At 40.6% G+C, this 27,255-nt stretch overlaps 1 protein-coding gene across 13 annotated transcripts in view; it reads left to right on the forward strand.

Moving 5' to 3' along the window:
• The window catches only part of PEAK1 (pseudopodium enriched atypical kinase 1), a 295,050-nt gene that overhangs the window by 234,230 nt on the left and 33,565 nt on the right, over positions 1-27,255 (forward strand). For all 13 annotated transcript variants that reach the window (XM_027123690.1, XM_027123685.1, XM_027123693.1 and 10 more), the window contains 2 exons: positions 1,168-4,421; positions 23,590-23,780. In XM_027123690.1, coding sequence (XP_026979491.1) covers positions 1,282-4,421; positions 23,590-23,780 — 3,331 coding nt within the window. In that variant the 5' untranslated portion in view covers positions 1,168-1,281. The remainder of the gene's footprint in view (positions 1-1,167; positions 4,422-23,589; positions 23,781-27,255) is intronic.

A 27,255-nucleotide genomic window follows, 5' to 3' on the forward strand; every position in this document is an offset into this window, starting at 1 on the left:
TAACAACCTATTGCAGGAATCTAGGCAAAAGATGGTGGGCATCTGAACTACTAGCAGTGTCTGGTAATGGAAGGGAGTTCCAGTGAAATGTAATAGATAAAATTGGCAAGACTAGGGACTTCCCTGGTGGTCCAGTGGGTAAGACGCTGTGCTCCCAATGCATGGGGCCCAGGTTTGATCCCTGGTCGGGGAACTAGATGCCGCAACTAAGAAGTCTGCACGCCGCAACTAAAAAAAGAGCCCACATGCCGCAACGAAGGCCTGGCGCAGCCAAAATAAATAAATATATATATATATATTTTTGTGTGTGTGTGGTACGCGGGCCTCTCACTGTTGTGGCCTCTCCCATTGCGGAGCACAGGCTCTGGACGCGCAGGCTCAGCGGCCATGGCTCACAGGCCTAGCCGCTCCACGGCATGTGGGATCTTCCCAGACCGGGGCACGAACCCGTGTCCCCTGCATCGGCAGGCGGACTCTCAACCACTGCGCCACCAGAGAAGCCCTAAATAAATATTTTTACAAAATATAAAAAAATTGGCAAGACTAATTTACAAAAGGATTTAGGATGTGGCGTTAGAAGTGAGGGGAGGGGTGTCAAGAATGGTCTGAAGGTTGAAGCTTAGCTATGTAGGTGGATGATAGTGACAGTAACTGAACTAGGATAAAGACAGAGGAAGGTGGTGGCCTGGAGGGTAGAGGAGGGCTGGTTAGAGTACAAAAGTTCCTTAGAGTTGAGAAAAGAGGTGGACAGAAGATTAGTCCTGAATGCATTGTGTTTGAGGAGTCTATGAGATATCCAAATATAAAGGGTGGGCAGAAGAAGAGGAACCCACAATGGACCAAGAAGCTTCAGGTTGGAGGATAACAGAAAGAATGGTTTCAAAGACATTTCTGGGAGGGGAAGCTCACAGTATCATTGTCACAGAGACATCAAATGAAATGTTATACTTGGTTCAATGAGAGTGCATAAAATTATGGTTAAAAAACTAACATTCCAAAACTGCTCATTAGCCAAAGAGAGTTCATAAAGTGCCCAAATTAGTTTCTCTCTCAATCTTTTATTTTAAGGAAAAGTTGGAGCCAGTATTTTCAAATTATTCATCATGATAAGCCTCATAGTACCTTTTCCATTCAGATTTTCTTCTTCTCTCCCCCTTCCCCCAACAGATTGATCACACTTACAAGAGCTGCTATGAAACATAGGGGAGGTGAAAACTAACAGATGAAAGTTTTGCCATGCACTGAAAGGAAAGCGTTGTCTGTGAAGTTCTGTTTTTAAAAATGTCTGCTTGTAATACCTTTACTGAACACGTTTGGAAACCTGGTGAATGCAAGAACTGCTTTAAACCTAAAAGCTTACATCAGCTCCCCCCAGACCCTGAGAAGGCACCCATCACCCATGGCAATAAAACTAATGCCAATCAGAGTAACAACCACCGAATCAGGAACACCGGAAATTTCCGGCCTCCTGTGGCTAAAAAACCCACTATAGCTGTGAAGCCCACTATGATGGTGGCAGATGGGCAAAGTATGTGTGGTGAGCTTAGTATCCAAGAACACTGTGAGAACAAACCTGTCATCATAGGATGGAACCGAAACAGGATGGCCTTGAATCAGAAACCACTTAATAATAATAATGAAGAGGACATTGAAGGATTTAGCCATGTTCCTAAGCCTTATGGGAATAATGATAGTGCAAAGAAGATATCAAATAACAATAGTGGACTAACTGAGGTGTTAAAGGAGATAGCAGGCTTGGATACCACCCCTCAAATAAAAGGAAATGAAACAAACTCCAGAGAAACATTCTTAGGAAGAATAAATGATTGCTATAAACGATCACTGGAAAGAAAGCTTCCACCCAGTTGCATGATGGGCGGAATAAAGGATACTCAGGGCAAGCATGTTATTCTGAGTGGGAGCACAGAAGTGATCAGTAATGAAGGGGGTCGATTCTGTTACCCAGAGTTTTCTAGTGGCGAAGAGAGTGAGGAAGATGTGCTTTTGAGTAACATGGAGGAGGAGCACGAGAGCTGGGATGAGAGTGATGAAGAACTGCTGGCCATGGAGATCCGCATGAGAGGGCAACCTCGCTTTGCCAACTTCAGGGCAAACACTTTGTCTCCTGTTCGATTCTTTGTGGACAAAAAATGGAATACTGTCCCCCTGCGAAATAAATCTCTGCAAAGAATCTGTGCTGTAGACTATGATGACAGTTATGATGAAATCCTGAATGGTTATGAAGAGAATTCTGTGGTCTCCTATGGACCAGGAAGCATTCAGAGCATAGTGTCGTCTGACTCCACATCCCCAGATTCCTCTTTAACAGAAGAATCACGTTCTGAGACAGCCAGTAGTTTATCCCAGAAGATTTGTAATGTGGGAATAGCTCCTGGTAACCCGGGAGATTCTAAGGACATGAAGGAAAGTGAGCCCAATTATGAAAGCCTCTCTGGTAATAATCAGGAGAAGGACTCAGCACAAGCATCCAAAAGCTCAGTAAAAGTTCCAGAGACGCACAAAGCAGTCCTTGCTCTCCGATTGGAAGAGAAGGATGGCAAGATTGCCGTACAAACTGAGAAGCAAGAAAGTAAAGCCCCTACAGATATTACTGGGCAAGCAGTAACAATAAACCTCGTTCCTGTAGAAGAGCAAGCAAAGCCCTACCGAGTTGTGAATCTGGAACAGCCTTTGTGCAAGCCATATACTGTTGTGGATGTGTCAGCAGCCATGGCCAGTGAGCACCTCGAGGGCCCTATTAACAGTCCCAAGACGAAAAGCTCATCTTCTACTCCAAACTCTCCAGTGACATCACCCACACTGACATCAGGACAAATAAGTGCCCATTTCCAAAAATCCAGTGCAATCCGCTACCAGGAAGTATGGACTTCCAGTACCAGTCCACGACAAAAGATACCTAAGGTGGAATTAATTAGCGGTGGGACTGGACCAAATGTCCCTCCAAGGAAAAACTGTCACAAATCAGCACCTACTTCACCCACAGCTACAAACATTTCCTCCAGAACCATCCCTGTTAAGTCACCTAATTTGTCTGAAATAAAATTTAATAGTTATAACAATGCCGGTATGCCACCTTTTCCAATTATCATTCACGATGAGCCAACTTACGCTCGGAGTTCCAAAAATGCTATCAAAGTTCCCATTGTAATCAATCCAAATGCATATGACAATCTAGCCATTTACAAAAGTTTTCTCGGAACAAGTGGAGAACTTTCAGTGAAGGAAAAAACCACAAGTGTAATAAGCCATACTTATGAAGAGATAGAAACTGAAAGCAAAGTGTCTGATAACACCACTAGCAAAGCCACTGAATGTCCCCAAGCTAAAGGGTTTTTAAACAGCACAGAGCGTAAAAGGGGTTCAGTGGCTCAGAAGGTTCAGGAGTTCAACAGCTGTCTTAACAGAGGTCAGTCCTCACCACAGAGGAGCTACAGTTCCAGCCACAGCTCCCCAGCAAAGCTCCAGAGAACCACTCAAGAACCTGTGGCCCAAACAGAAAGCACTCAGGAGTCTCCAACAGTGAGCAGCAGCAGCGCCAGGGAAAAGGCAAGCACCGTGCTCTCTCAGATCGTGGCTTCGATCCAGCCCCCACAGTCTCCTCCAGAAATGCCTCAGTCTGGCCCTAAAGCTTGCAGTGTGGAAGAGCTTTATGCCATTCCTCCCGACGCCAGTGCTGCTAAGAGTACACCTAAGAGTACACCAGTCCGGCCCAAGTCTCTCTTCACATCCCAGCCCAGCGGTGAGGCTGAAGCACCTCAGACCACGGAAAGTCCTACCACCAAAGTACAGAAAGATCCACTCACAAAGCCAGTCACCACCCCTCCCTCCAAATTAGTGACTAACCCCCAGAGTGAGCCGCCACCCCCCTTTCCCCCACCACGCTCGACTTCCTCCCCTTACCATGCAAGTAACCTTTTGCAGAGGCATTTCACCAACTGGACCAAGCCAACTAGCCCTACCAGGTCAACAGAAGCTGAATCAGTTTTGCACTCTGAAGGCAGCAGGCGGGCCGCTGATGCAAAACCTAAACGCTGGATATCATTTAAAAGTTTCTTCCGCCGTCGGAAAACAGATGAAGAGGATGACAAAGAGAAAGACCGAGAGAAAGGGAAACTGGTGGGCCTGGACGGCACAGTCATCCACATGCTGCCCCCTCCTCCAGTTCAGCGCCATCACTGGTTCACAGAGGCAAAAGGAGAGTCCAGCGAGAAGCCAGCCATCGTCTTCATGTACAGGTGTGACCCTCCCCAAGGCCAGCTCAGTGTGGATCAGGGCAAAGCCAGGGCAGAGCAGTCAGCAGTCACAGAGAAGGGTAGAGCAGAGGATGGGTTACTACAGGACTCAGAGAAGAAGAAAAGGAGTCATTCTTCTCCATCACAGATTCCTAAGAAAATTCTCAGGTATGTAAAATATACTGGCAGAATGTGGGAATTTTTTTAAACACATTTTCAGTTGCTAAGTTTTTTGCATCTTTAAGATTGAGAGCCATTTTTGTTTGTAAGTAGCACTCAGCGACCATCATCTATCTTTTCAACTGCATTTCAAGATTAGAATATTATTAAAGTGATCTTATTGCACTGAACAAGGTTTATGGCCCTGGATCTTTAGCTAAAGTAGCCTGCTGCATTCTGATAAATGCAGAGGGGCTTTAAAAGAAAAGCAAATCCATAATACTTTAAGAGCAATAAATAATTTGTTGCTTTGAACTGCTATGATAGTGTGAGGAAGAAACAGGATCAAATGAATAAATGGTGATACTATTCTTTCCTTCACTATAAATGAAATCAAACTCTTAAGCTTTTTTTTTTTTTTTTGGCTTTCACCAAGGTGTTATCTCTATCTCCATTATTTTTTTTAAGGGAATATTTGTTTTTTTAATTTCTGTCTCTTTCTGTCCTTATTTCATATGTTGTGGAAAGGTGGGGGAAAGGGCAAGCAGTTTATAGTTTTTTAACATGTCGGTGAAATAAGAGAAGTTGGTTACTGAGATTGAGACCCAGTGATATAATTCTCAATCCAACTAGGCAAATTGTACACCCACACCAGTTCTCTAAGCATCAGTTTTCTTTACTACTTTCTTTAATACTGTTTATTGATTACCTAGCCTGTATAAGGCACATCCCAAATATTTATCTCAAATCCTTGTAACAGCCCTACAAACTGAAAATGAGAGAAATTAGAATTGGCCAGATTCACACAGTTAGTAATTGTCAGAGGGAGAATTCAAACCTTGATCTGTCTCACTGTAAAACTGGTATTCTTCCTATAATGTTGCATTGTTAATGAACATAAAATCAAACAAAATTTTTATATTTTCACTTGTAATCATTCACATAAACATTTATGTTTAGGAAGCCTAAGTTTTTTCTTTCTCATTTGTATTTTAATCAAAATTAATGTACTGCCAATAAAAACAAGGAACTGTTATCCAAGTTTGTATTAACAAATGGGATGATTTCCTTCTATCACCTGTCCTTTCTGTTCTTAGCAAGGATATGCCCTGAGTGGTCCATTCATCTGATTCTGAGTCTTCCTCCCTCTTGATTTACAGTGAGCCTTCTCTACCAGGCCTGGCTTCCTCCCAGCAAAGACAGAAAACTCTGATTCAGAGCAGATTCTCTCACCAGCTTTTCTTTAGAAAAGTGTAAATAAAAATGAACACTTAATGCCTTCACTTTTTCTAGCAAAATGCCAGGAAGTTTTATATATATTCTTTACTAAAATAAGCTTTTTACATACCCCCAACTAGTCAAAATGCTAACAAGTCCCTATTTTCCTTAAATCCTTGTAATAACAAAGCAAGTAGAATAGTGGAATATATTTCTGGGTAGAATAGGCTTGTCATTGGTAGTTGAAAGTAGTAGTGATAAAACACATGTATCGCAGGTTGCTGTTTTATATAGAAAAGAAGCAATTCAAACAGCACGTGGTTGGAGTCACCTATGACGGAATGGCAGATAGTTCTTGCAGATCAACAAATGGCTTTACTCCTCATTAAGTATGGCTGTGGTGTGTTTATCCGCATCCTGGAAGGCAGGGTCAAGGAATAATTTGGCTTCTCTTACGTAGAGTGAGATTTCTCTACTTTGGCTGCGTGCTACTGTATATAGGCTTGAGGATAGCCTGGGTCCTTGGTATGGCAGACCTCTTACTATACAGCTTATATTTTCACAGATTTGCTTGTATATGGGCCAATCGTATCTTCCAACATTTATTAGTTCTTTATAGGTAACATCCATTTATCCAAATGATGCAGCACATTTGCCCCATTGGTTGTCAGATTTAACCATGCATCACAATAAATGGAGGGCTATTAAAACACAAATTGCTGGGCCCTGCCCCCAGAGTTTTTGATTCAGTTGGTCTGAGTTGGGTCCTTTCTAACAAGTTTCCAGGTGATGATGCTGTTGCTAATCCTGGGGCCACACTTTGAGAACCACTGGTCTTCCCACCATTCTTAAGATAATGTACTGTAGCCTAAGTAAAGCAAATTTGAGGTATTAAGCTTTTTGTAGAGGCACACTGGAATTTTCACATTTCATAAGGTCCCAGACTAAGTAGAAAAAGAGGTATTAGCATCAAATAGGTTTTTTTTTTTTAAACTTTTTAAAACTTGAATACTCATGTTGAAAAATATACACCATTTGCTTTTCCAACAGTTACTTCATTTACTTGGATACACCATTAGTATTTACTTGAAGCATCTTTGAGAGGAAAAACATTACTGTCAAATGTCAACATTTATGTTTCCAGCTTGATGGCAGTGTAATCATTATATTACCATCCCACGGCTGGGAACACATTGCTGGAAGAAATGAAAATGCCAGTTTTTCTATAAGTAAATGAAGATTCCAAATCTAAATGGTATATAAGGAATGAAAAATACTCTACTGAAGGCCAAACTCTAGGCTCTGAAAGATGAGGGACTTTGTAGAGTCTTGCATTATGAGATGAGATTGTTACGAAGTTCCTTTATTTGCCTGTTCAGGCGACATAAATGGAATATCTTAACTGTGCTGTATATGTGCCATAGGGATAAATAGGGGGAAAGATTACCACACTGCCGAAATAGTGGGCTTGGGTTTGACTTCAGCTTCAGCTGTCTATCTGGTCCTTCAGTGTACAGTGGCTGTAATGATACCTATCACATAGAATTGATTGAGGATATAATAAGAAAATACGTAAAAGACTTAGCACAGGGTCTGGCACATAGTGGGTGCTTGAAAATGATACTAACCCCTCTGCCCTCAATGTGATAAATGCTAAAACAACGTATGTTCAGAGTGGCACAGAAGCGCAAAAATCAGAAGGATTAAATCAGCTTAAAAGACATGAAATCAGGGCTTCCCTGGTGGCGCAGTGGTTGAGAGTCCGCCTGCCGATGCAGGGGACACGGGTTCGTGCCCCGGTCCAGGAAGATCCCACATGCCGCGGAGTGGCTGGGCCCGTGAGCCATGGTCACTGAGCCTGCGTGTCCGGAGCCTGTGCTCCGCAACGGGAGAGGCCACAACAGTGAGGGGCCCGCGTACCGCAAAACAAAAAAAAAAAAAGAAAAAAGAAAAAAAGACATGAAATCAGCTTCTCAGAGATGAAATACAAACCAGATCTTAAAAGACAAATAAGATTTTGCCAGCAGGCTGAGGAAGACACTGTAGGCAAAAGGAACAATATATGCAGTCATAGATGATGATGACAAACAGAAGCAGGACCGGTGACTGGAAAAGGATAATGAATAGACCAGTGGTTCTTCAAATGTGGTCCATGCAAGGTCAAATAGTGACCATGTAAAAGTCACCATTTTCATAATAATACTAAGACATTATTTGTCTTTTTCACTGTGTTGACATTTGCACTGATGATGCAAAAACAATAATGGGTAAAACTACTTATACCTGCACAAATCAAAACCATGGCACCATATGGTACTAGCAGCTTTAAAAAACAAACACCAGTTTCACTTAAGAATGTCCTTGATAAAGTACTAAATTTTATTAAATCTCAACCCTTGAATATATGTCTGTTTAAAAATCCTGTGTGCTAAAATGAGAAGCACGTAGGGAGTACTTACGCTGCATACCAAAGTATGGCTGTCTCAAGGAAAAACGCTTGTAAAATAGTTTGAGTTTCAAAATTTGAATTACAAAGCTGAACCAGCACCTTTTCCATGGACCACCTTGAAAGAACAAGGGGCAGACCAGCTGTGGTTATACAGACCTGGGTGTTTGGCAGATATTTTCTTAATGAACATAGTGAGCCTATTACTTCAAGGAAAACAACTGACAGTATTTGTTGTCAATAATAAAATTCACGCTTTCAAGCAAAATAAGAACTTTTGCAAACTTGTATCTGCTACCGTGACAGCTTCCTAATACTTAAACATTTTTTCTGATGATATTGGTGGTGGCATTAGCAAAAAAGATTGTTAAAATTATATAATGAAATGTGTCAGCATTTGGAAGATCCACATAACTCAGTGAACCGGTTATTTCCAAATGACCCAATGCAGGATGTGACAGAATTATGCATGAGTAAAAGATCCATTGAAACTGCAAGTTAGACCAAGGGATTTAATGTAACTGAGTACAAAAAGTTCATTGGTATGGTTTTAGATTCCATATTGCAAGTAACTTTTAAGAAACTACCACTTGCCAAGTTCTGATGTAGTACCAAAGAAGAATATCCACGATTATCTAGAAGACTATAAATACTACCTTTCCCGCCTACATATGTGGATGAGACCAGATCTTTTTCATATACTTTAACCAAAGCAACATATCACAGCAGATCAAATGCAGAGGCACATATGAGCATTCAGCTGTCTTCTATTAAGCCAGATATTAAAGAGATTTGAAAAAAAATATTATTTTGGTTAATATTTAAAGTGTTTACTATTTTTTAATGAATTAATTATTTTTTAATTTTTCAGTTTTAATTTCGAATATAATAAATGTCAATAGATATAATCCACATAAGCAAGAGCCCTTACAGTTCTCAATAATTTTTAAGAGAAAAAGTTTGAGAACTTCTGAGAAAGACTGAAGAGCCTTGCATGCTACATTGAAATGTTTGGCCCTTTATGTTATAGATTTTGTAGCAGAAACAGTTTTTAAGGATGAAAGTAGTGTGATTTTCTTTTTTAAATAAAATCTCTACTGGCAGAAGTATTAAAAATGAACTGGAAGGGCAAAATATTGGTGACAGGGATACCAGTCAAATTTTGGCTCAACAATGTATCCATAGGCATCATTTCCATCTGGCTAGTCTGGATCAAGAGAAATTAATTTAGTGGTTAGTCTGGTCTGTGACCAGGTGGGAATTTCTCCATTATCGTTTTTAAAAGCACTAGTTTACCTACCATCTCTACAACTCTTTGGTGTCCATAGCATGGGGAATAATATTGCATAGTGAGAAAAATGCAAGCACTGGAGTCAGACAGACAAAAATTTGAATTCTCATTATACCACTGGTAGTTGTGTGACTTTTGACTTAACCTCTCTGAGCTGAAGTTTCCCAACGTGTACCACAGTGATGATAATACCTACCTTATAGAGATATTATGAGGACTAAATAGATACCTGTAAAGCATCTAGCACAGTACCTAGCAATAACAGTTGACTTCTTTACAAATTATGCTTAGGACATCAGAATTTAAGATAATCCTTGCTTAATGTTTCCCCCCTGCATTCTATTCTTAGAACAGCTAAGTGCTCTTTCTTAAATATAAAACCAGTCATATCTGCAAACTGAAGAAGGCCCTATATATGTGACCTCTGTCTACCTGATTAATCTTACTTACCCTCTTGCTCATGTACCTCCGGTTATTCAGGCTTGCTTTCTTCCTGAGTGCCTTGTTTAAAATGTTGACCATGGAATTGTTACCACCTTTTAATGGGGGACCACCTTTTAATCCCAAATCTATTTACTTCTCTCCATCTCTGCTTCTACCACTTTTAATGGAAACTAGCTTAAAATAGTTCCTTTTATTTACTTTCTTTAAAAAAATTGGTTTTTTTATTTTTGGCCACAGCGCAGGGCTTGTGAGATCTTAGTTCCCTGACCAGGGATTGAATCCAGGCCCTCAGCAGTGACAGCGCAGAGTCCTAACCACTGGACTGCCAGGGAATTCCCCTCGTGTGTGTGTGTGTGTGTGTGTGTGTGTGTGTGTGTGTGTGTGTGTGTGTGTGTGTGTGTGTGTGTGTGTGTGTGTGTGTGTGTGTGTGTGTGTGTGTGTGTGTGTGTGTGTGTGTGTGTGTGTGTTTTGCGGGCCCCCCACCGTTGCGGCCACTCCCACCGCGGAGCACAGGCTCCGGATGCGCAGGCTCAGCGGCCATGGCTCACGGGCGCAGCCGCTCCGCGGCATGTGGGATCCTCCCGGACCGGGGCACGAACCCGCGTCCCCTGCATCGGCAGGTGGACTCCCAACCACTGCACCACCAGGGAAGCCCTCCCCTCTTTTTATTTTAAACTTTTTATGTTAGAAAATTCTAAACATATACGAAAGTAGGTAGATTCATAAAATGAACCACCACTTACCCCAAAACCACACTTCAACAACTATCAATTTATGGCCAATCTTGTTTCATCTATACCTCATCCCATTCCCCCCATTATTATTATTATTTTATTTTTTTTTGCAGTACGCTGGCCTCTCACTGTTGTGGCCTCTCCTGTTGCGGAGCACAGACTCCGGACGCGCAGGCTCAGCGGTCATGGCTCATGGGCCCAGCCGCACGTGGCATGTGGGATCTTCCCAGACCGGGGCACGAACCCGCGTCCCCTGCATCGGCAGGCGGACTCTCAACCACTGTACCACCAGGGAAGCCCCCGCACCCCCATTATTTTGAAGCAAATACCAGGCATCATTTCATTTGTAAAAATTTCAGCAGGTATCTCTGAAAGATAGGTGTTTTTTTTCCCCCCCTCATATCCATATGCCTAAAGGGTTCTTTAAACTTTAATGGCTAACCCCTGGCTAAACATCGTCTGGTATCAAGATTTTAAATATTACATATATTCTTTTGACCCCAAATTTATATCTCCACTCCTGATCTCTTTCCCCCATGATTCACATATAACTTATACACTTGATATCTCCACTTAAACATCAACTGGACATCTCAGATGAAACGTGTTCAAAACACAACTCTTGATTTTTCCCTACAAATTTATTCAATCCCAAGCCTTCCCTTGATAAATGGTCCCACCATCCATCTAGTCGCTCGGATTAGAAAACTAGGAGTCATCTTTTTTTTTTTTTTTTTTCTTTGCGGTACGCGGGCCTCTCTCTCACTTTTGTGGCCTCTCCCGTTGCTGAGCACAGGCTCCGGACGCGCAGGCTCCTCGGCCATGGACCACGGGCCTAGCCACTCTGCGGCATGTGGGATCTTCCTGGACCGGGGCACGAACCCGTGGCCCCTGCATCGGCAGGCGGACTCTCAACCACGGCGCCACCAGGGAAGCCCAGGAGTCATCTTTGATTTTTCTCTTCCCTTCATCCCCTACACCCAAAATATCATAAAGTGTTTTTCTAATTGATCTCCCTGCCTAATCTCTCGCCCCTTCTAATCTAGTCTCTCTGGAACAGTCTTGTACTCTTTCTAAAATGCAGATCCCATTGTTTCAACACAGTGAAGGAAGTCCCTATACAATCTGACCTCTAACTACCAATATAACCTGTCTCCTGCTCACCACCTTGCTCATAAACTTCTCACAATAGGAGTTTTCTTTCTGTTCTTCAGAAGTGCCAGGCCTAATCCCTCTATATCAGCTCTTCACTCTGTTTGGTATGCTTCTTTCAGATCTTTGCATGGCTGGCTCCTTGTCATCAGCTCTCGATTTAAATGTCACTCCCTCAGAAGATTCTTCACTGGCTACCCAATCATAGGAAACTCCCCCCACTCTCAGTCACTCCCCATCACACTGCATCATCTTTTTTAATTTTAGATTTTTTTTTTTTTTTAATTTTAGATTTAATCACATGTTTATCACTTTTTTTTTTTAACTATTCCATCTTTATTTCATTCTTCCCTTCTGGATTCAATTTACTTCTTCCCAAAGTATATACCCTTTTAGTAGTCTTTTCAGTAAACTGGTGGTAAATTCTTGATTATTGACTAAAACCGTATTTATTTCATAATTGGTAGGCAATATCTATTGCCAGTCACATACATGTACTTAAAAATTTAGTTCAAGAGACTAAGACTCCACGTCTAACTAAGGGTTAAGACTCCATGCTTCCCCTGCAGGGGGCACGGGTTCAATCCCTGGTCAGGAACTAAGATCCTGCATGCTGCACAGCACAGCCCATAAAAGAAAAACAAAAAAATTTTAGCTCAAAAATTTTCTTTCTAATCAATTAGAAAAATAGTCAATAACTAAGAAAATCACTGTAACTCGCCTAAAATAACTATAACACTCTCAGCCGAAGTTAAGGATATCATTTGCCCCCTGAATGGCCTCTTGACCTTTGACTAACCTTTCTAGCTCCACCATCCCTGAACATCATGTTCCTAATTAGCAAAGACCCCTACCATGTATCCATCCTGGATACCATATAAGTCCAGTTTCTTTAGGACTCCCAGAACCATTTCAGGAATCCAGCTATGCCTTACACTGCTGTCCAAACCTCAGCCAACTTCTGTTCTGGACACGCAGATTAGATTTGGCACACCTTTGCTCCCTTAGGAATGCTAGTCATCTGTATAAGCCTTCTTATACCCTTCCAAGACCATTTTGATCTTCTTAGGGTCCTTAGAACTCAGCTATATTCCTAAATAATCCAGGAGTCAATCCTCGGAGTCCCTCTAATCCACTCCAAGGTTCAGGGGTATAGACCAGGAATTGGCAAACTGTGACCTGTGGGCCAAATCTGACCTTTCACCCGTTTCTATAAATGAAGTTTTACCAGAAAACAGCCACACTCAGTTTTTTTTTTTACATGTTATCTACAGCTGCTTTTGCACCATAACAGCAGGGTTGAATAGTTGCAATAGACACCATATGGCCTGTAAAGCCTAAAATATTTACTATCTGACTCTTCATAGAAAAGTTTGCTGACCCCTGGACTAAGTTATAGTATCTGATTTGTCTGTAGTCATCAGGCATGCTAGTGGCCTGTAGCCATTCTGGTCAAACACTAGTCAGGTTTGCTACTCACTAAAATAACCAGAGTCTGAGTCTCTTTATATACATGTGTGTATGCACACAGAGTATGGGAAAAGAAAGTCCAAATACTTCTTAGATTATGGTACAATGTGATGTTCTTCTCTCTGGAAAGTTCAGCTAGAATTTTTTTTTTAATGTTTATGTTCCAGTTATACATCTTTTTTTTGTTTGTTTGTTATGTACAATCTTTTTTTAAAAAATTTTTTAAGAACACTTTTTTTAATTGAAGTATAGTTGATTTACAATGTTGTATTAGTTTAAGTTGTGCTCCAGTTATATCTTAATTTGTATTATCTCTACTCTTTGCTAAGACAACCTATCAAAGTCATCTTTTCAGACCAAACTGGCCTTGAAGATCAAATTCCTATTTCTCATAAAGAAGAAAATTGGAGACAGAAGCTGAAAGTAGCAGCTCGTTCTTCTGATCATATGTTCTTTGCTCTAAAGAAACTTCTAGACTATCAGCACATCTACGTTTGCTGACATATTGTTCCTAAAGCTTAGATGAGTTCATAAAGTCCTTACTATTGAATTTTTAAATAATCCTCTTTTAGAGAAAACTGATAAATACCTCACTTTATTGTAATCACAAAATGATGCAGAATGGTTATGGGGTGGTCTTCAGATAGCTTTATGTTCCTTTCTCTTTGGGGAGGTGATTAAAAATCCAGAGAAGTAAACTGACTTGTTTAGAGTCTCATAATGAATGTATTACAAAGTGAAGAATCAAACTGAGAATTCCTCTACTTATTTGGTCCGTTTTGTTTCCTTGTTCACCTAATGAATCTGAAGTTAAATACCTGTATCTTATTATATAATTTGTAATTTTCATTCACATTACCTCAGTTGTCCCAGTATCTCTGACAGTGCATTCTTCCTATTATAGGAAATTGAGAAACAGAGAGGCTCATCGACAGTCCCAGGGCCACTCTGCAAGTAGGTGTCAGAGCCAGACTCTGACTTTAGAGATGTTTGGCCTGTTAGTAATTTTTGTTGCACTCTTTTGGTGATCATTGAGTCTGTTGGTATCTACCATGTCTTTTATAAAGGCAGCCTAAGTTCAAGAAGGCATGTCTGTGACCACTAAGGGCCACAGTGATGCATACTGATTCATTGACCTGTCGAGCACTCTTAAAGTACTCAACATTGGCACAGTTGTTCACTCTCTTCGAAGCACTTTATGTGAAATTCCTAGTTAATACATACTCCTGTAAATGTCGCTACACCCATTTTATAGATGAATAATGGGAGACATGGACAGAGTAGCATCGGTGGCAGAGCTGGGATTAAATTTGAGTTTCTAATTTCTAGGCCTTTATTCAAACCTCTAGGCCACAGTTTCAGTCAGTGATTATTTAATATAACTGCAGTAGAATATTGATTAGAGTCATCAGGTGATATTTAAAGGTTTAACGCAGGACAAGCAGTTTATCCTCATATGGTACCTCTATAATGGTGATTTGTTAATAGCAGGGAGAAAGGCTTGCCTGAAAAGAGCAAAGTGATGATAGCAGTGCACACTGATGCGCTCCCCACACCAACTCCTAGTTATCATAGAGAGAAACAGCCTCAAGAATCAGCCGTTGGCCTTTCTGTGCTGCTGGCACATGAAGCTCCACTCTGCATCAGAGAAGATGTTCTGTTCCTCTGACTTCCTAGTTGGGGAGAGGAACCCCTCTTTGGATGCTCCACATTGGAACCTGTCCCTATTCCATTCTCCATCGTGATATAGGCAGAAATTTTGCTGGGAGGAATGTAGATACAGATCCTGGTGCTACTTTCTAGTGCCTTGCTGCCCAGATCCCACCTGATTTGATTTATTCAACACCCATTTACTGAGTGCTTTCTGTGATCCTCAGTCCCTGCTGCCTTAGCTTGGGCTCCATAACAAAATACCACAGACATATGGCTTAAACAGCAGAAATTTATTTTCTCACAGTCTGGAGGCCAAAAGTCCAAGATTAAGTTTCCAGCTGATTTGGTTTCTGGTGAGGGCTCTCTTTCTGACTCGATGGCCACTTTCTCATTATGTCCTCACTTTCCTCCATAATGTGTACAGAGAGAGAAACCACGCTCTCTGGTGCCTCTTCTTAAAAGGACACAAATCCTGTCTGACAGGGCCCCATCCTTATGACCTCATTTAATATTATTTCCTTAGAGGCCCCATCTCCAACTATAGCCACACTGGGGGTTAGAGTTTCCACATATGAATCTGAAGGGGACACAAACAGTCTATAACATCTGCCATGGGTGTTCAGAGAAGGAAGATTCCCCATGGACAGTAAGACATCATGGGTAATGTGAGATTTGAATAGTCTTTAATGACTGGCTGAGTTTGGAATAGATGGAAAGAAGAAGGGAGGCAACTCTAGGAAGGGAAAGTAGGTACAGCAGAAATGTAGAATATGGTGTGTCCAAGGGACAGGGAGTTATGTAAATACATTGTCTGGAGCTGAAGGATTGTGTCTCAGAAAGTCTGGAATAAAGATAAAAACATATGTTGCAGCCTCATGGTGAAGGGCTTTGAAGTCCTACACGTAGTCTGGACCTGACCTCAACAGGTCACAAGGATCAATGGCTGATATAGAACAGAGGAACAGCAGAACAAAAGAGAGATTTTAAGAAGAGTCCCCTGGTAGGGTGGGTAGAAGGTACCGGTGCTGTGGTCTGTCTTGGAGCAGCTTTTTCATCATAGGGGCCTGCCTTTTGTGTTCACCTCTGTCCTCTGTTGGTACAAAGAACTGGGATAGTACTGTATGTTGGAAGACTTATTGCTGGTGTCACAGTTGCCATTTCCTATTTTCAGAGTGGTCTTCATCCAGCCAGGCCTTCTAATAAAAATCATAAATGTCATACTAGGCCATATCCTCATTTCCTAACATTTTGTAAGTTTGTATAATTGTATTCTAAGAATAAACCTCAGAAGGTAAGGATTGGTCCCAAAGCACTCCCTTCCTTTTTTAATAGCCCATTATGAATCTCTTATCTGTGACTACTTAAATTATTTTATTTCCCCTGTTCAGCCATATTGCTTCTGAGCAATGATGCTCCTTCACTTAAAATTTTCTTCCTCACTTCTTATACTTTACTCCTTTTATACTTAATTTCCCTCTTCTCTCTGCAGAGAGAGAGGCAGTAAAAAATAGGTTCTCAAATTGTGGCCCTAGGAACAACTGCATCAGAATCACCTGGGGTGTTTATATAAATGCAGATCCCTGGATCATACCACAGAGCTGTAGAATCAACCCCTGGGGGTGAGGGCCGCAAATCTGCATCTTTAACAAGGTAACTCTTAGACATGTTAAAGTCTGATAACAATTGGCATAATATATTAGAACATAGGCTTTGAAGTCACTCAGACCTGGATTTGAATCCTGCTTTCACCACTTATTAGCTGTGTCATCTGGGACAAGTTTCTTGAGCTCTGCTTCTTAGTTTCCTCATCTATAAACTGAGAGACAGAATAATGTATCTGTTTAGAGCACAGACTAGAGCTGAAGTGCTGGGTTTGAATCTCAGCTCCACCAGGTATTACCTGTGTTACCTGAGGCAAATAACTTAACCACTCTGGGCTTAATATTTCTTCATTTGTAAAACAGAGATAATAACCTTGTATGACTTAAAAGAATTAATGTTAAGTGTTAAACAGGAGGGGAGGGGAAGGGATTTTTATACCCCTAGGGTATATTTGGCAATGTCTGGAGACTATTTGGTTGTCACAACTGGGGAAGCAGAGAGTAATTCCAACACCTATTGGATAGAAGGTAAGAGATGTTAGTGTGATTCTACTACGCACAGGAAGGCCCTCCACGACAATTATCTGGTCCAAAATGTCAGTAGTGCCACTGTTGAGAGACATGGCTTAGAACAGGGACATAATAAGCACTGTGTAAGTTTTGGCTACTATTATCATTTGCTATTATGGGAATAACAACCCTTAGTCAGAGTATTATTGTTAGGAGATATATATTTAAGCACACAGTACCTAGCAGTCAGCAGATGTGGAGGTAGTGGTGGTGATTATTATTAGGAAGCCAAACATCTATAAACACAGTCTTTCTATACCAGAGCAGTTCCCATGTAAAGAAATCCTTTTGCAATGTAAACAATGACTTTGTTTAGAATTTTTCAAAAGAATCCATCTGTAATCATTAAGACCCCACATTTCAATAATAGCTTTTTTCTTTTCAAAACACTTTTACTTCTTCATCTTCATAATCAAGCATTTATTCTTGAATCTTTACAATGCACCAGGCTTACCTAATGGTATCAGTGTGGTGGAAAGAATACGGATGTTAGAGTTGCATAGTATTGAATTCAGATCCTGACTCTGTCACCTAAGTACACACATAACCTTAGACAATTCATTTCACTTTTTTCAGTCTTGGTTTCCCCATCTGTAAAGTGAGAATAATCGCCTTTACCTCTTGAGGTGTTTTTGTGAGTTAAACAGAATAGTGTGCAGCTTGTGCAGCGTAGAGTAGGAATAGGTTCTGAGCAGTGTTTGTTCCTGTTCCCTCCCTATATCCATTCCTTCAGCGAGCGTGCCATGTTCTGGAGAGTTTAGTATACATAATCATCTCGCTTCCCCGACTCAAAGGGCAAACGGGCAGTTGAGGGAGATAAGAGGACATTGGGGAAAGGTGCAGTGACTCACTTCTCCAGAGCTTCTGGGCATGCGGGAAAAGTCCAGGACCCGAAAATGACTGTTCCATATCGTCCTTAGGTTAGTCCTGTTAGAGAGGCCTGTTGATAGTTTCTTCTCATACTTGCCTTTCCAGGAAGTAAACATCAATATCTGACCCCATTCTTTAGAAGTGAGCTAAGGCCAAATGGTGACGCTGAGAATCTCCTTCCACACCTCTGTTATTGAGAAAAGCAGCCCTATTTTGTTGCTCTTTTCCAAGATTAATTTATCTTTTCTGTTAATTTGTACAGATGCCATTCTGAATTTTTATTTCATAGGATTTTAAAACTGTAATTTTTCTTAGTATTATGAAGGTGACAGTGATTTACAGTGGCCTGTGTTTTTATCTACTTTGCTGTCTTGCAGTCTAGTGCCTTGAAGACACTTGTAATTTGCTAAAGAAAAAATTTGTTAAAGAAAAAAAAACACATTTGTTAAAGAAAAAAAAATTGAAACTGTGCAGTGTCTGGAAATTAGTCTATTCAAGACCTTGCACATGGCTGCCAGTCTTCCCTATCCCAAGACCTAGCCACTTCATTCACACCAGGAAGAGCTACCTTTGTCTGACCAGACTATGTTAGACGTATTAGCAAGAACTCATCAGATCTCAGTGAAAGGTTAATCTCAGTCCAGGATAAGAAGTTTGAAGTTTTCAGTTAAAGACGACAGAAGGCTTGGTGGAAAATTGGAGACACTAAGATAGTGATCAATGGATACAACACTTTTCTACCTGAGAATGCCAGTAATTGGAAAGTGTAGCGAAATCAAGTAGATGACCTGGAAACTAAGATAGGATTAAGAAATGTCATATTGGTGGGAGGTCCTAGAGGTAGGGAGACAGAAGGAAATGGAGTTTTTCCCCCTTTCAGTAAATAAACAGTGTGGGATTCGATAACTTTGATCTTTCCTCCTCGTGTTGATTCACATCCCGTTTCTGCAAAGGTCCATCATCCCCAGCAACTCCAGAAATAAGCAGCTTTGGAAGCCAGTAATAAAACCATGAAATGCTGTTTCTGATTGCTTTGATCTGATCTTTAGGGGTAAAAGGAGGTTTTAAAAATCACGCATTTGCTTATTGGCTGACCTGGACAACTAAAGACAGATGCAGCTGCTGAAGAGAGCTGGCAAATGAGAATTTAGGATACCATTTGCCCCAAGAGGCAGATGGTCTCTATAGAAGCCTGATTTCATTTACTGTCCCTTCTGAAGCTGAATGAAGGTGGTTGAATTTGAAGAAAAAGTTGAACTGAAATTGTGGAAATACTTGGATACATAAAGGCCTTTAATCCTTTCTAATGTGGCATTTGATTTGCCTTTTTAAAAAGTATATTCAGACATTAACAGAATTTCTACCAAAATCTGTCTTGAATGAATTTGCCAGGGGGAAAAAAAAAGGATTATTTCATTTGATGGTGTAATGATTAATCCTACTACCTGGGTAAGCCAAGTGAGCTTCCCGCAGATTGCTTCTGCGGCTTTGAATTATGTATGACTATTGCAGACTGTTGAGATATAAACTTACCAAGGGCTTCATTTGTATTACAGACAAATCTGTAACAATGTTACCATTTCCTTTGAATACCTTAAGTTCATCCTCCATGTTCAGAAAATGAGATGTGTCTTTGTGGAGATAGTGACGTGATTTCTTTTGTGTCAGGTCAGACATTACCAAATCTCAATTAAAAACTGGTCATTAATGAAACATTGGTCAAAGAGTTTGAGGTAAAAAGAAATGCGTGCTATCTCCCATTCTGAAAGTAGAACAAATGCTGAGGGTCAGGAAAAGAGAGACAAAGTCAGGGTTTGACCCAGCCTGATGATCAAGGACCTAGATGTCAATGCCATAGTTACTACAGATATCCTACATTGCATTACAGAACTAGGGATTGTTTCAACATGAATTTAAATAGCAGGAATAGAAAAGCCATAACTTCCTCTCTGTGGGCCATTTATTAGTTAACAGTTCTGTTTTATAATAATGAATATCAACTTGTACTTATCCTGAAAAAAATCATTACCTTCATCATTATTTGCTACTTCAAGACATGTGCTAAGATATATTGTATTAGAAATCCTAGTAGATTTCTTGTAATTTCATTTTAAAGAATTTTTTTTTAACCATCTATCTCATGGGCGAAATGGGGGACATTTCATTTTCTCCTTTAACTCCCTCCTGATGTTGTCATCCAGTTTGTACAGAAGATCAAAGTAATAGGGAAACAGAATCTGGGTTCTCTGATTCCTGTTTTGGTGTTTTCTCCATTACATCAAACATTTCCCAATGAAAGGTCAGTGGTGAACCACTTTGTTAGGAGATAAAGCCTGTATTTGGAAAGTGTCATATTACTATTTGGGAGGGTTTTCTGATTTTATATCTAAATATGAAACATTAAAAAAGTCAATGGTCAAAAATTATATTCCCTTATAAAATTAATATGCCTAAGATAAATTAATTATAGGATTTTGCTTCCTTTTTTCTTCCTGGACAATTTGTTTATTCATAGTGACTGAATCACCTTCTCTGATGCTGTTCTTGATTCTTTTTCATTTTTTAGTCACAGCATGTTACCACATCTAAGCTTGAACTCTCAAAACCTCTTCCTTTCCCCTTTCCTCTCTCTTTTACCATTTTAATCATACAAAGAGCTTTTCTTCCCTCAAGCATCGACATGACATATCATTGATGCATTTTTTAAAGTTCTTCCTTTTAGACACTGCTGTAAATGCAGTGTAATGCAGGTTAAACATCTTAGTATCCATTTGCAAATCCATGTGATTTAACTTTCATCAACTCTTTTGCATAGTTCTTCATAGATGACAATTGTTTTAACTGGTGATTTAATATACCAGTGCACTTATTTAAAATGTGCTTGTGAAAACTGACCTTTGTAGAGAATATAGGTTGTGCTGCCCTGGTCCTCAAAGAGTTAATAAAACTAGCTTTCACTTTGCTTAGTTTCCCAAAGGTAATTTGGCTCATTTCCCAGACCAAACCCCTCAGGTAAAGGTCAAGGTGCAGTGGGTTATATTAAGGTGCAGGATTCGAGCCTCTTATATCTTGCCCGACTTGTAGTCCTCCGGAACTCAGTGGGAGCGATGGTTCATCAGAGCTTCAGAACATGATTAACAGACTGAAGAAGGCCCTGTAGAATTTCCTTTAATGGGGAATTGTATGAGTGAGTACAGTGGGTGAGTCTTTAATATTTCTTGCTTTTTAGCATCCATATTTTGTTTTGAGAACCCCTTAAGAGTACAGAGCTATGTTTCATGTATGTGGGAACAGGACCAGGGAATTCCTCACTGGTTAATAGCAGCAACTCTTTCTTGTAGTTTTTACAATAGGCTTAATATAAATAGCCCATTCCCTGGGAGGAAAACAGACAAGCAAGGGTGGAGTCATGGTTTCTGAACCCGCCTTCACCAATCATTTTTGACAAATAGAAAAGAGAGCTTCCTTTTAGTAATAACGATGAGATTGGGGGAAATAAGAGAAAAGGCAAGAGCAAGGCTGCAGAGATTAGGAACCTAAAAACACCTTTTTAGAAACCTCTCAAGTTGACTCGAGAATAAGAAGAGAGCGTCTGGAGGTTTAATGTTTTTCCTGTCAAAGGGGGATGATGTTTTTTAATCACTATATTTATTGCTTTGAAATTTAAAATGGCTTAAATTAACTTTTGCCCAGCAAAGATCATTTTCCCTCTCCTGAAGCACGTTGATAACTTCTCAGTGACACTAAGTGGCGTCTAAGAGGGTCTCAGAAGTGTCACTTTGCTTTCTTCGCTAACGCGTGGAAGTAGAGCCCCTTGTTACCTTGAATTTATGATGTTCCATATTATGAGAAACTAGCTTTGTTTTGGGTTGATAACCTAAGGCGGCCCATTAAGAAGAGTCAGCATGCTTTAGCATGTGAGGCCTCCTTTACATAAACCACCCTGCTGACTGCTAGTGAACTGATCCCTTCCCACCTCACCCTATCCCCAAGAGCCAGATTCCATAATGGTACCTCCCACTCATTGCTTACTCTCAGTATAGAGAGACCTCTGGCTCTGCCAGCTTTGAAAGAATATTTTTGAAGTTGTGTATCCAGCAGACTTCAAGGCTTATTTTTCTGTTCTGGCACATGCATAATTTCCATAATGAAAAATTGATAAGAAAGTACTCCTCCTTCAGATCTACTCCCTCAAATCCACAGGTGATATATGTTCTGCTGACACATGATCAAACAAAGTACCTCTTTTAAAGAAACTTGTAAATGTCACCATGACTCACTGCCATTTGAAAATCCAGAAATAACATGTCACAGTATATAAGATGTTTCCTTTCATTCTTCCTCTTTGCCCATTAAAACAAAACAAAAAAAAAAACAGGAAGAAGAGCTAGCTGGTGAGTGTGTGACAGTCTAGGAATACTTTTAGTAGACCCAGAAACCATTAAAGGTGCTTGATTTTTAATTTGTTTCATTGAACCAGCCCAATGAGATTTTCTAACTAGGCCGGTTTTCTCCACCAACATTTAATAATCATTACACCGCCTTGTACTCTATAGCAACAGAATTGGAAGTTCAGGCAGAGTGGGATGTGGGGAAGACTGGAAGAGATAGCTATAAGCAAATGAGCAGGCAGCAGTGAAACAAGATCGGGAAACACAAAGCACTATGGATGACCATCCTCTGGTATGTGGCCAGTGGGATGCTTCAGATTCATTTTAATAGATGAGATTAACTAGAGGTCAGAACTTTCTTTTCCATTTGCCTTGCCTGCTGCATGCATACAGGCAAAAGGTTGATGCTTCACTGTGCTCCTAGCAACAAGGCTTCCAGGCCTCAGTTTACCTAAAATAATTGCTTTACTTCCTTTTTTAAATCTCAACTTTACTCCTGATCCTTTACTAAATAGTTTCGTAAATACTTTAGTGTGTAGTAAATATTATATACTAAATAAAGTAAATACTGTAAAGTATTTCATATTTATTATAGTATTATAGCACAGTTCACCCTTTTTATTTGCGAGTTCCACATCTGCAGATTCAACCAACCATGGATTAAAAATATTAGGGGAAAAGAAATTCCAGAAAGTTCCAAAAAGCAAAAATTGAATTCGCAGTGCACCGGCAACTGCTTACATAGCATTTACATTGTATTGGGTATTATAAGTAATCTAGAGATGATTTAAAGTATATGGGAGGATGTGTGTAGGTTATATGCAAATGCCATTTTATATAAGGGACTTGAGCATCTGTGGATTTTGGTATCCTGTGGGTGGTCCTAGAACCGGCCCCCTTCAGATACCAAGGGATGACTGTACTATAGTATGGTAAATATAGTAAATATGCTAAATGCTTTCTTAAATACTTTAGTGTATTACTCTTTAACAAGTTAAGCATTCAGTTCCCTCTACCCCTACTACCTAAAAAAAAAGTTCCACTCCTTACCTGTTATTCTCAAACTTCCCTCTGAGCCTACTATAGCTCCTCTACCAAACTGAATTCTCAATATGTATGAATCAAGTATGTATCAAGTATCCCAATATATATATGATAGAAGTATCTGCCTGCATGAAAGACTGCCTTATATTCAGACAAGTATGTTGGGGTTTCTGACCCATTGCTGTGACTATAGGGCCAGTTATTTACATTTATGGCAATATGTGCCTTCCACAAATCTATATTTTAGCAAAAACCTTTGAATGCCAGTGTGATGGTGGTCTGATTTGTTTCAGTCACGTGACCCGTGAAGTGACAGAGGATTTTTCTCCTCGGGATCCAAGCACTGTTGTGAAGCAAGATGGTGGGAGCTGTACTTCAGTCACATCGGCATTGCCGCTGCCTGAACTGGAAAGGGAAGAGGAAAAGGGAGACATTTCAGGTCCTATGGACCCGAATCCCTGTAGTGCAACATACAGCAACTTAGGTAAGTGCAAATGTCAGGTAAAGAGTATTTAAAGTTTGTCTTTTTATGTACCAGCCTAATGCTTATTTCCCTGGAAAGATGGTTTTTATTGTTCCATGGGACAAAAGTTGGAAATTGGAGTTATACATTTTAACTCACATCAGAAAAAGTCCTATATTTAATTTGTACTAGGCATATATTAAACACCTGTTACCATAAGTCCTGTGCCATGTGCTAGGATTCTGACATAGTCCCTGCCTTGAGAGACTCACCTGGAGGGAAAGAGATGAGCTAGTTAATGATTTCAGTATAATATGATGAGTGCAGTGATAGAGAATACACATGGAATTTTTTTGTTTTGCTTTTTTGGCCATGCCATGCAACTAGCGGGATCCTAGTTCCCCGACCAGGGATTGAACCTGGGCCCGCAGCAGTGAAAGCGCAGAGTCCCAACCAATGGACTGCCAGGGAATTCCCCACACAGAATATTTTTATATTACACAGGGAAGGGTGTCAAAAGATGCCTTCCAGGGGACTTCCCTGACAGTCCAGTGGTTAAGACTCTGCGCTGCCGCTGCAGGGGGTGTGGGTTCAATCCCTGGTCAGGGAACTAAGATCCCGCATGCCGCACGATGCAGCCACACACACACACAAATAATTAATTAAATAAAATTAAAATTTTTTTAAGAAGGAAGAAAGATGCCTTCCTGGAGATAATTTCTGAACTTATTTAGCTGGTTGACAGAGGGAAAGAAGAGTAACAACATGAGCAAAGAAGAGGCAACACATGAGCAAAAAGTATGGAGATGCAAAATGGCTTGGTACGTGTGGATAACACAACCATTTAGTGTTGCTGAGGTGTGCCCTGGAGAGTTAGGCAAGATCATGCATTTCAGGCTAAAACCTTGGATTTTTTTTGCTGTTTGTGGTAGTGAACCACTAAAGGGTAAAGGGTTTTAAGCAGAGGAATGATATGATTAGATTTGTGTTTTAGGGACTTCCCTGGAAGTCCAGTGGTTAAGACTTCGCCTTCCAGGACCTCCCTGGTGGCACAGTGGTTAAGAATCCACCTGCCAATGCAGGGGACATGGGTTCAAGGCCTGTTCCGGGAAGATCCCACATGCCGCAGAACAACTAAGCTGGTGCGCCACAACTACTGAGCCTGCGCTCTAGAGCCCACGAGCCACAACTACCGAAGCCTGCACGTCTAGAGCCCGTGCTCCTCAACAAGAGAAGCCACCTCAATGAGAAGCCCAGGCACCACAACTAAGAGTAGCCCCCGCTCACTGCAACTAGAGAAAGCCCGCGAGCAGCAACTAAGACCCAATGCAGCCATAAATAAATAAATAAATTTATTTAAAAGAAGAAAAAAAGACTTCACCTTCCAATGCAGGGGGTGTGGGTTCGATCCCGGTCAGGGAGCTAAGATCCCACATGCCTCGCGACCAAAAAACCAAAACATAAAACAGAAGCAATATCGTAATAAATTCAATATGGTCCACATCAAAAAAAAAGAAAATCTAAAAAAAGATTTGTGTTTTAGAACGTCCACTGCAGGCTGCCTTGTGAGGATGAATTAGAGGCAAATTATTTGGTAGCAGGAAATCTGGTAGTTGGATACTATTGCAGAACCACATAAAGGGATGAGAAAGAAAGGCCTCAACTAAGATAGTGGGGAAGGGGAACAGTGAACAGATTTAAGGGAGATTTGACAGGTAAATTACCTCAGTGATTAATTGGATATGAATGATGTAAAGAATCTATAATAATAGGGAGTGTCGGGGGGAGGGAGATGCAAGAGGGAAGAGATATGGGAACATATGTATATGTATAACTGATTTACTTTGTTATAAAGCAGAAACTAACACACCATTGTAAAGCAATTATACTCCAATAAAGATGTTAAAAAAAAAAAAGAATCTATAATATATCCCAGATTTCTGGCTTGGGGCTAGCAGATTTGAGGAGGGAAGATCCCAGTTATTGGAGGTGTTCAGGCAGAGCCTGAGGAATCATCTCTCAGAGATGCTGTGAAGGCGAATCCTGCACTACACAGAGGGTTGAACTAAATTATCTCTAACGTACTTATTAATGCAAAGATTATTCAATTTTGAAATCATCTTCACTCTTCTTCCTTGACTGCCCAGTGACTTCTGATCTGTCTCTCCCTTGAGGGTCACTGAGTTTCCTTCTGAAAAGCAAAGCTTGGGGCTGGACAAGGATTTCTTAGTGCTCTTCTCCCATGAAGTCAAGAGAGAGATGAGTAGCATGAGCTGCACTGCCACATGCGTAGTCCTAGTAAGATTCTTATGGACCACTGACCAATTCTCACATCTGTCTGGAAACCAGTGGCATATAATATCAAAGCGTTCTTCTACCTAGTGTCTCACCTCCTTTCTTTGTCTTTTTCCTCTGTCAGGTTATTGTAAGGCTAAATCATTCTATGATCAGCTAGTGTACTTGGAAATAAGGGCATCCTTAAGAGGACCAAAAGGTTAGGTAAAACTATTGGAGAAATGCTCTACTATGTCCTTTTTTTTTTTTTTTTTTTGTGGTACGCGGGCCCCTCACCACTGCGCCGCGGAGCGCAGGCTCAGCGGCCACGGCTCACGGGCCCAGCTGCTCCGCGGCACGCGGGATCCTCCCGGACCGGGGCATGAACCCGCGTCCCCTGCATCGGCAGGCGGACCCCCAACCACTGCGCCGCCAGGGAAGCCCTCTACTATGTCCTTTTGGGAAACTCAATCATAACAACCCACATGCAGTTGAAAATACATTCCATAAGGAGAAGACTTCCATTCTAAGTTCCTGAAGCCTTCTGTGATTTGTGGGTAGGGGAGAGTGAACCCTTGCAGTTTACCCAAGCAACCATCTTGGATACCATTTTCCAGTTGGAATAGATTTTATAGTCAAGTGGTTTATTGAACTTTTTCCATTCTTTTACATTTTATGAGACATATTATGAGATGAAAATTTTATTTTTTTATTTTTTATTTAGTATATGTCCTCAGATAGCATATATATCAGGAATTATATTTCAGACATTCTTACTGCACTGAAATTTCTTTCATGACATCCTCAGTAAAATATATACAAATTTTTACTGATTGTATGTTATCTTATGGCATCTTTTCTTTAAAAATATCCATTTGCCCACATCAGTTAAAGTTAACTGTTTTATCTTATTATCGTCCCAGTTATGTAGATTGTTAGAAAAAAATAGAGCATTGCTTTCAAGAATACGCTAAGTGCCTTACATATTAACTCATTTAATCCTCACAACAACCTTAGGAATTATTATCCCCATTTTTCAGATGAGGAAAGTACATCAGAGTGCCGTGCCCAGAGTCACAGAACCTGTAAGAACTGAACCAAGATTGGAACCCAGTTGGTCTATATTACTAGACTATAATGATTGCAACCACTAAATTCTTAGAAGATACTGAAGGGCTGCAGCTGTCTCCCCCTTTTTTTTTAAGTCATCTACTTTGAGACA

Source organism: Aethalodelphis obliquidens, unplaced genomic scaffold (assembly GCF_003676395.1).
Source record: "Aethalodelphis obliquidens isolate GAN/ISIS:26980383/991018 unplaced genomic scaffold, ASM367639v1 scaffold26, whole genome shotgun sequence".
NCBI lineage: Eukaryota > Metazoa > Chordata > Mammalia > Artiodactyla > Delphinidae > Aethalodelphis > Aethalodelphis obliquidens.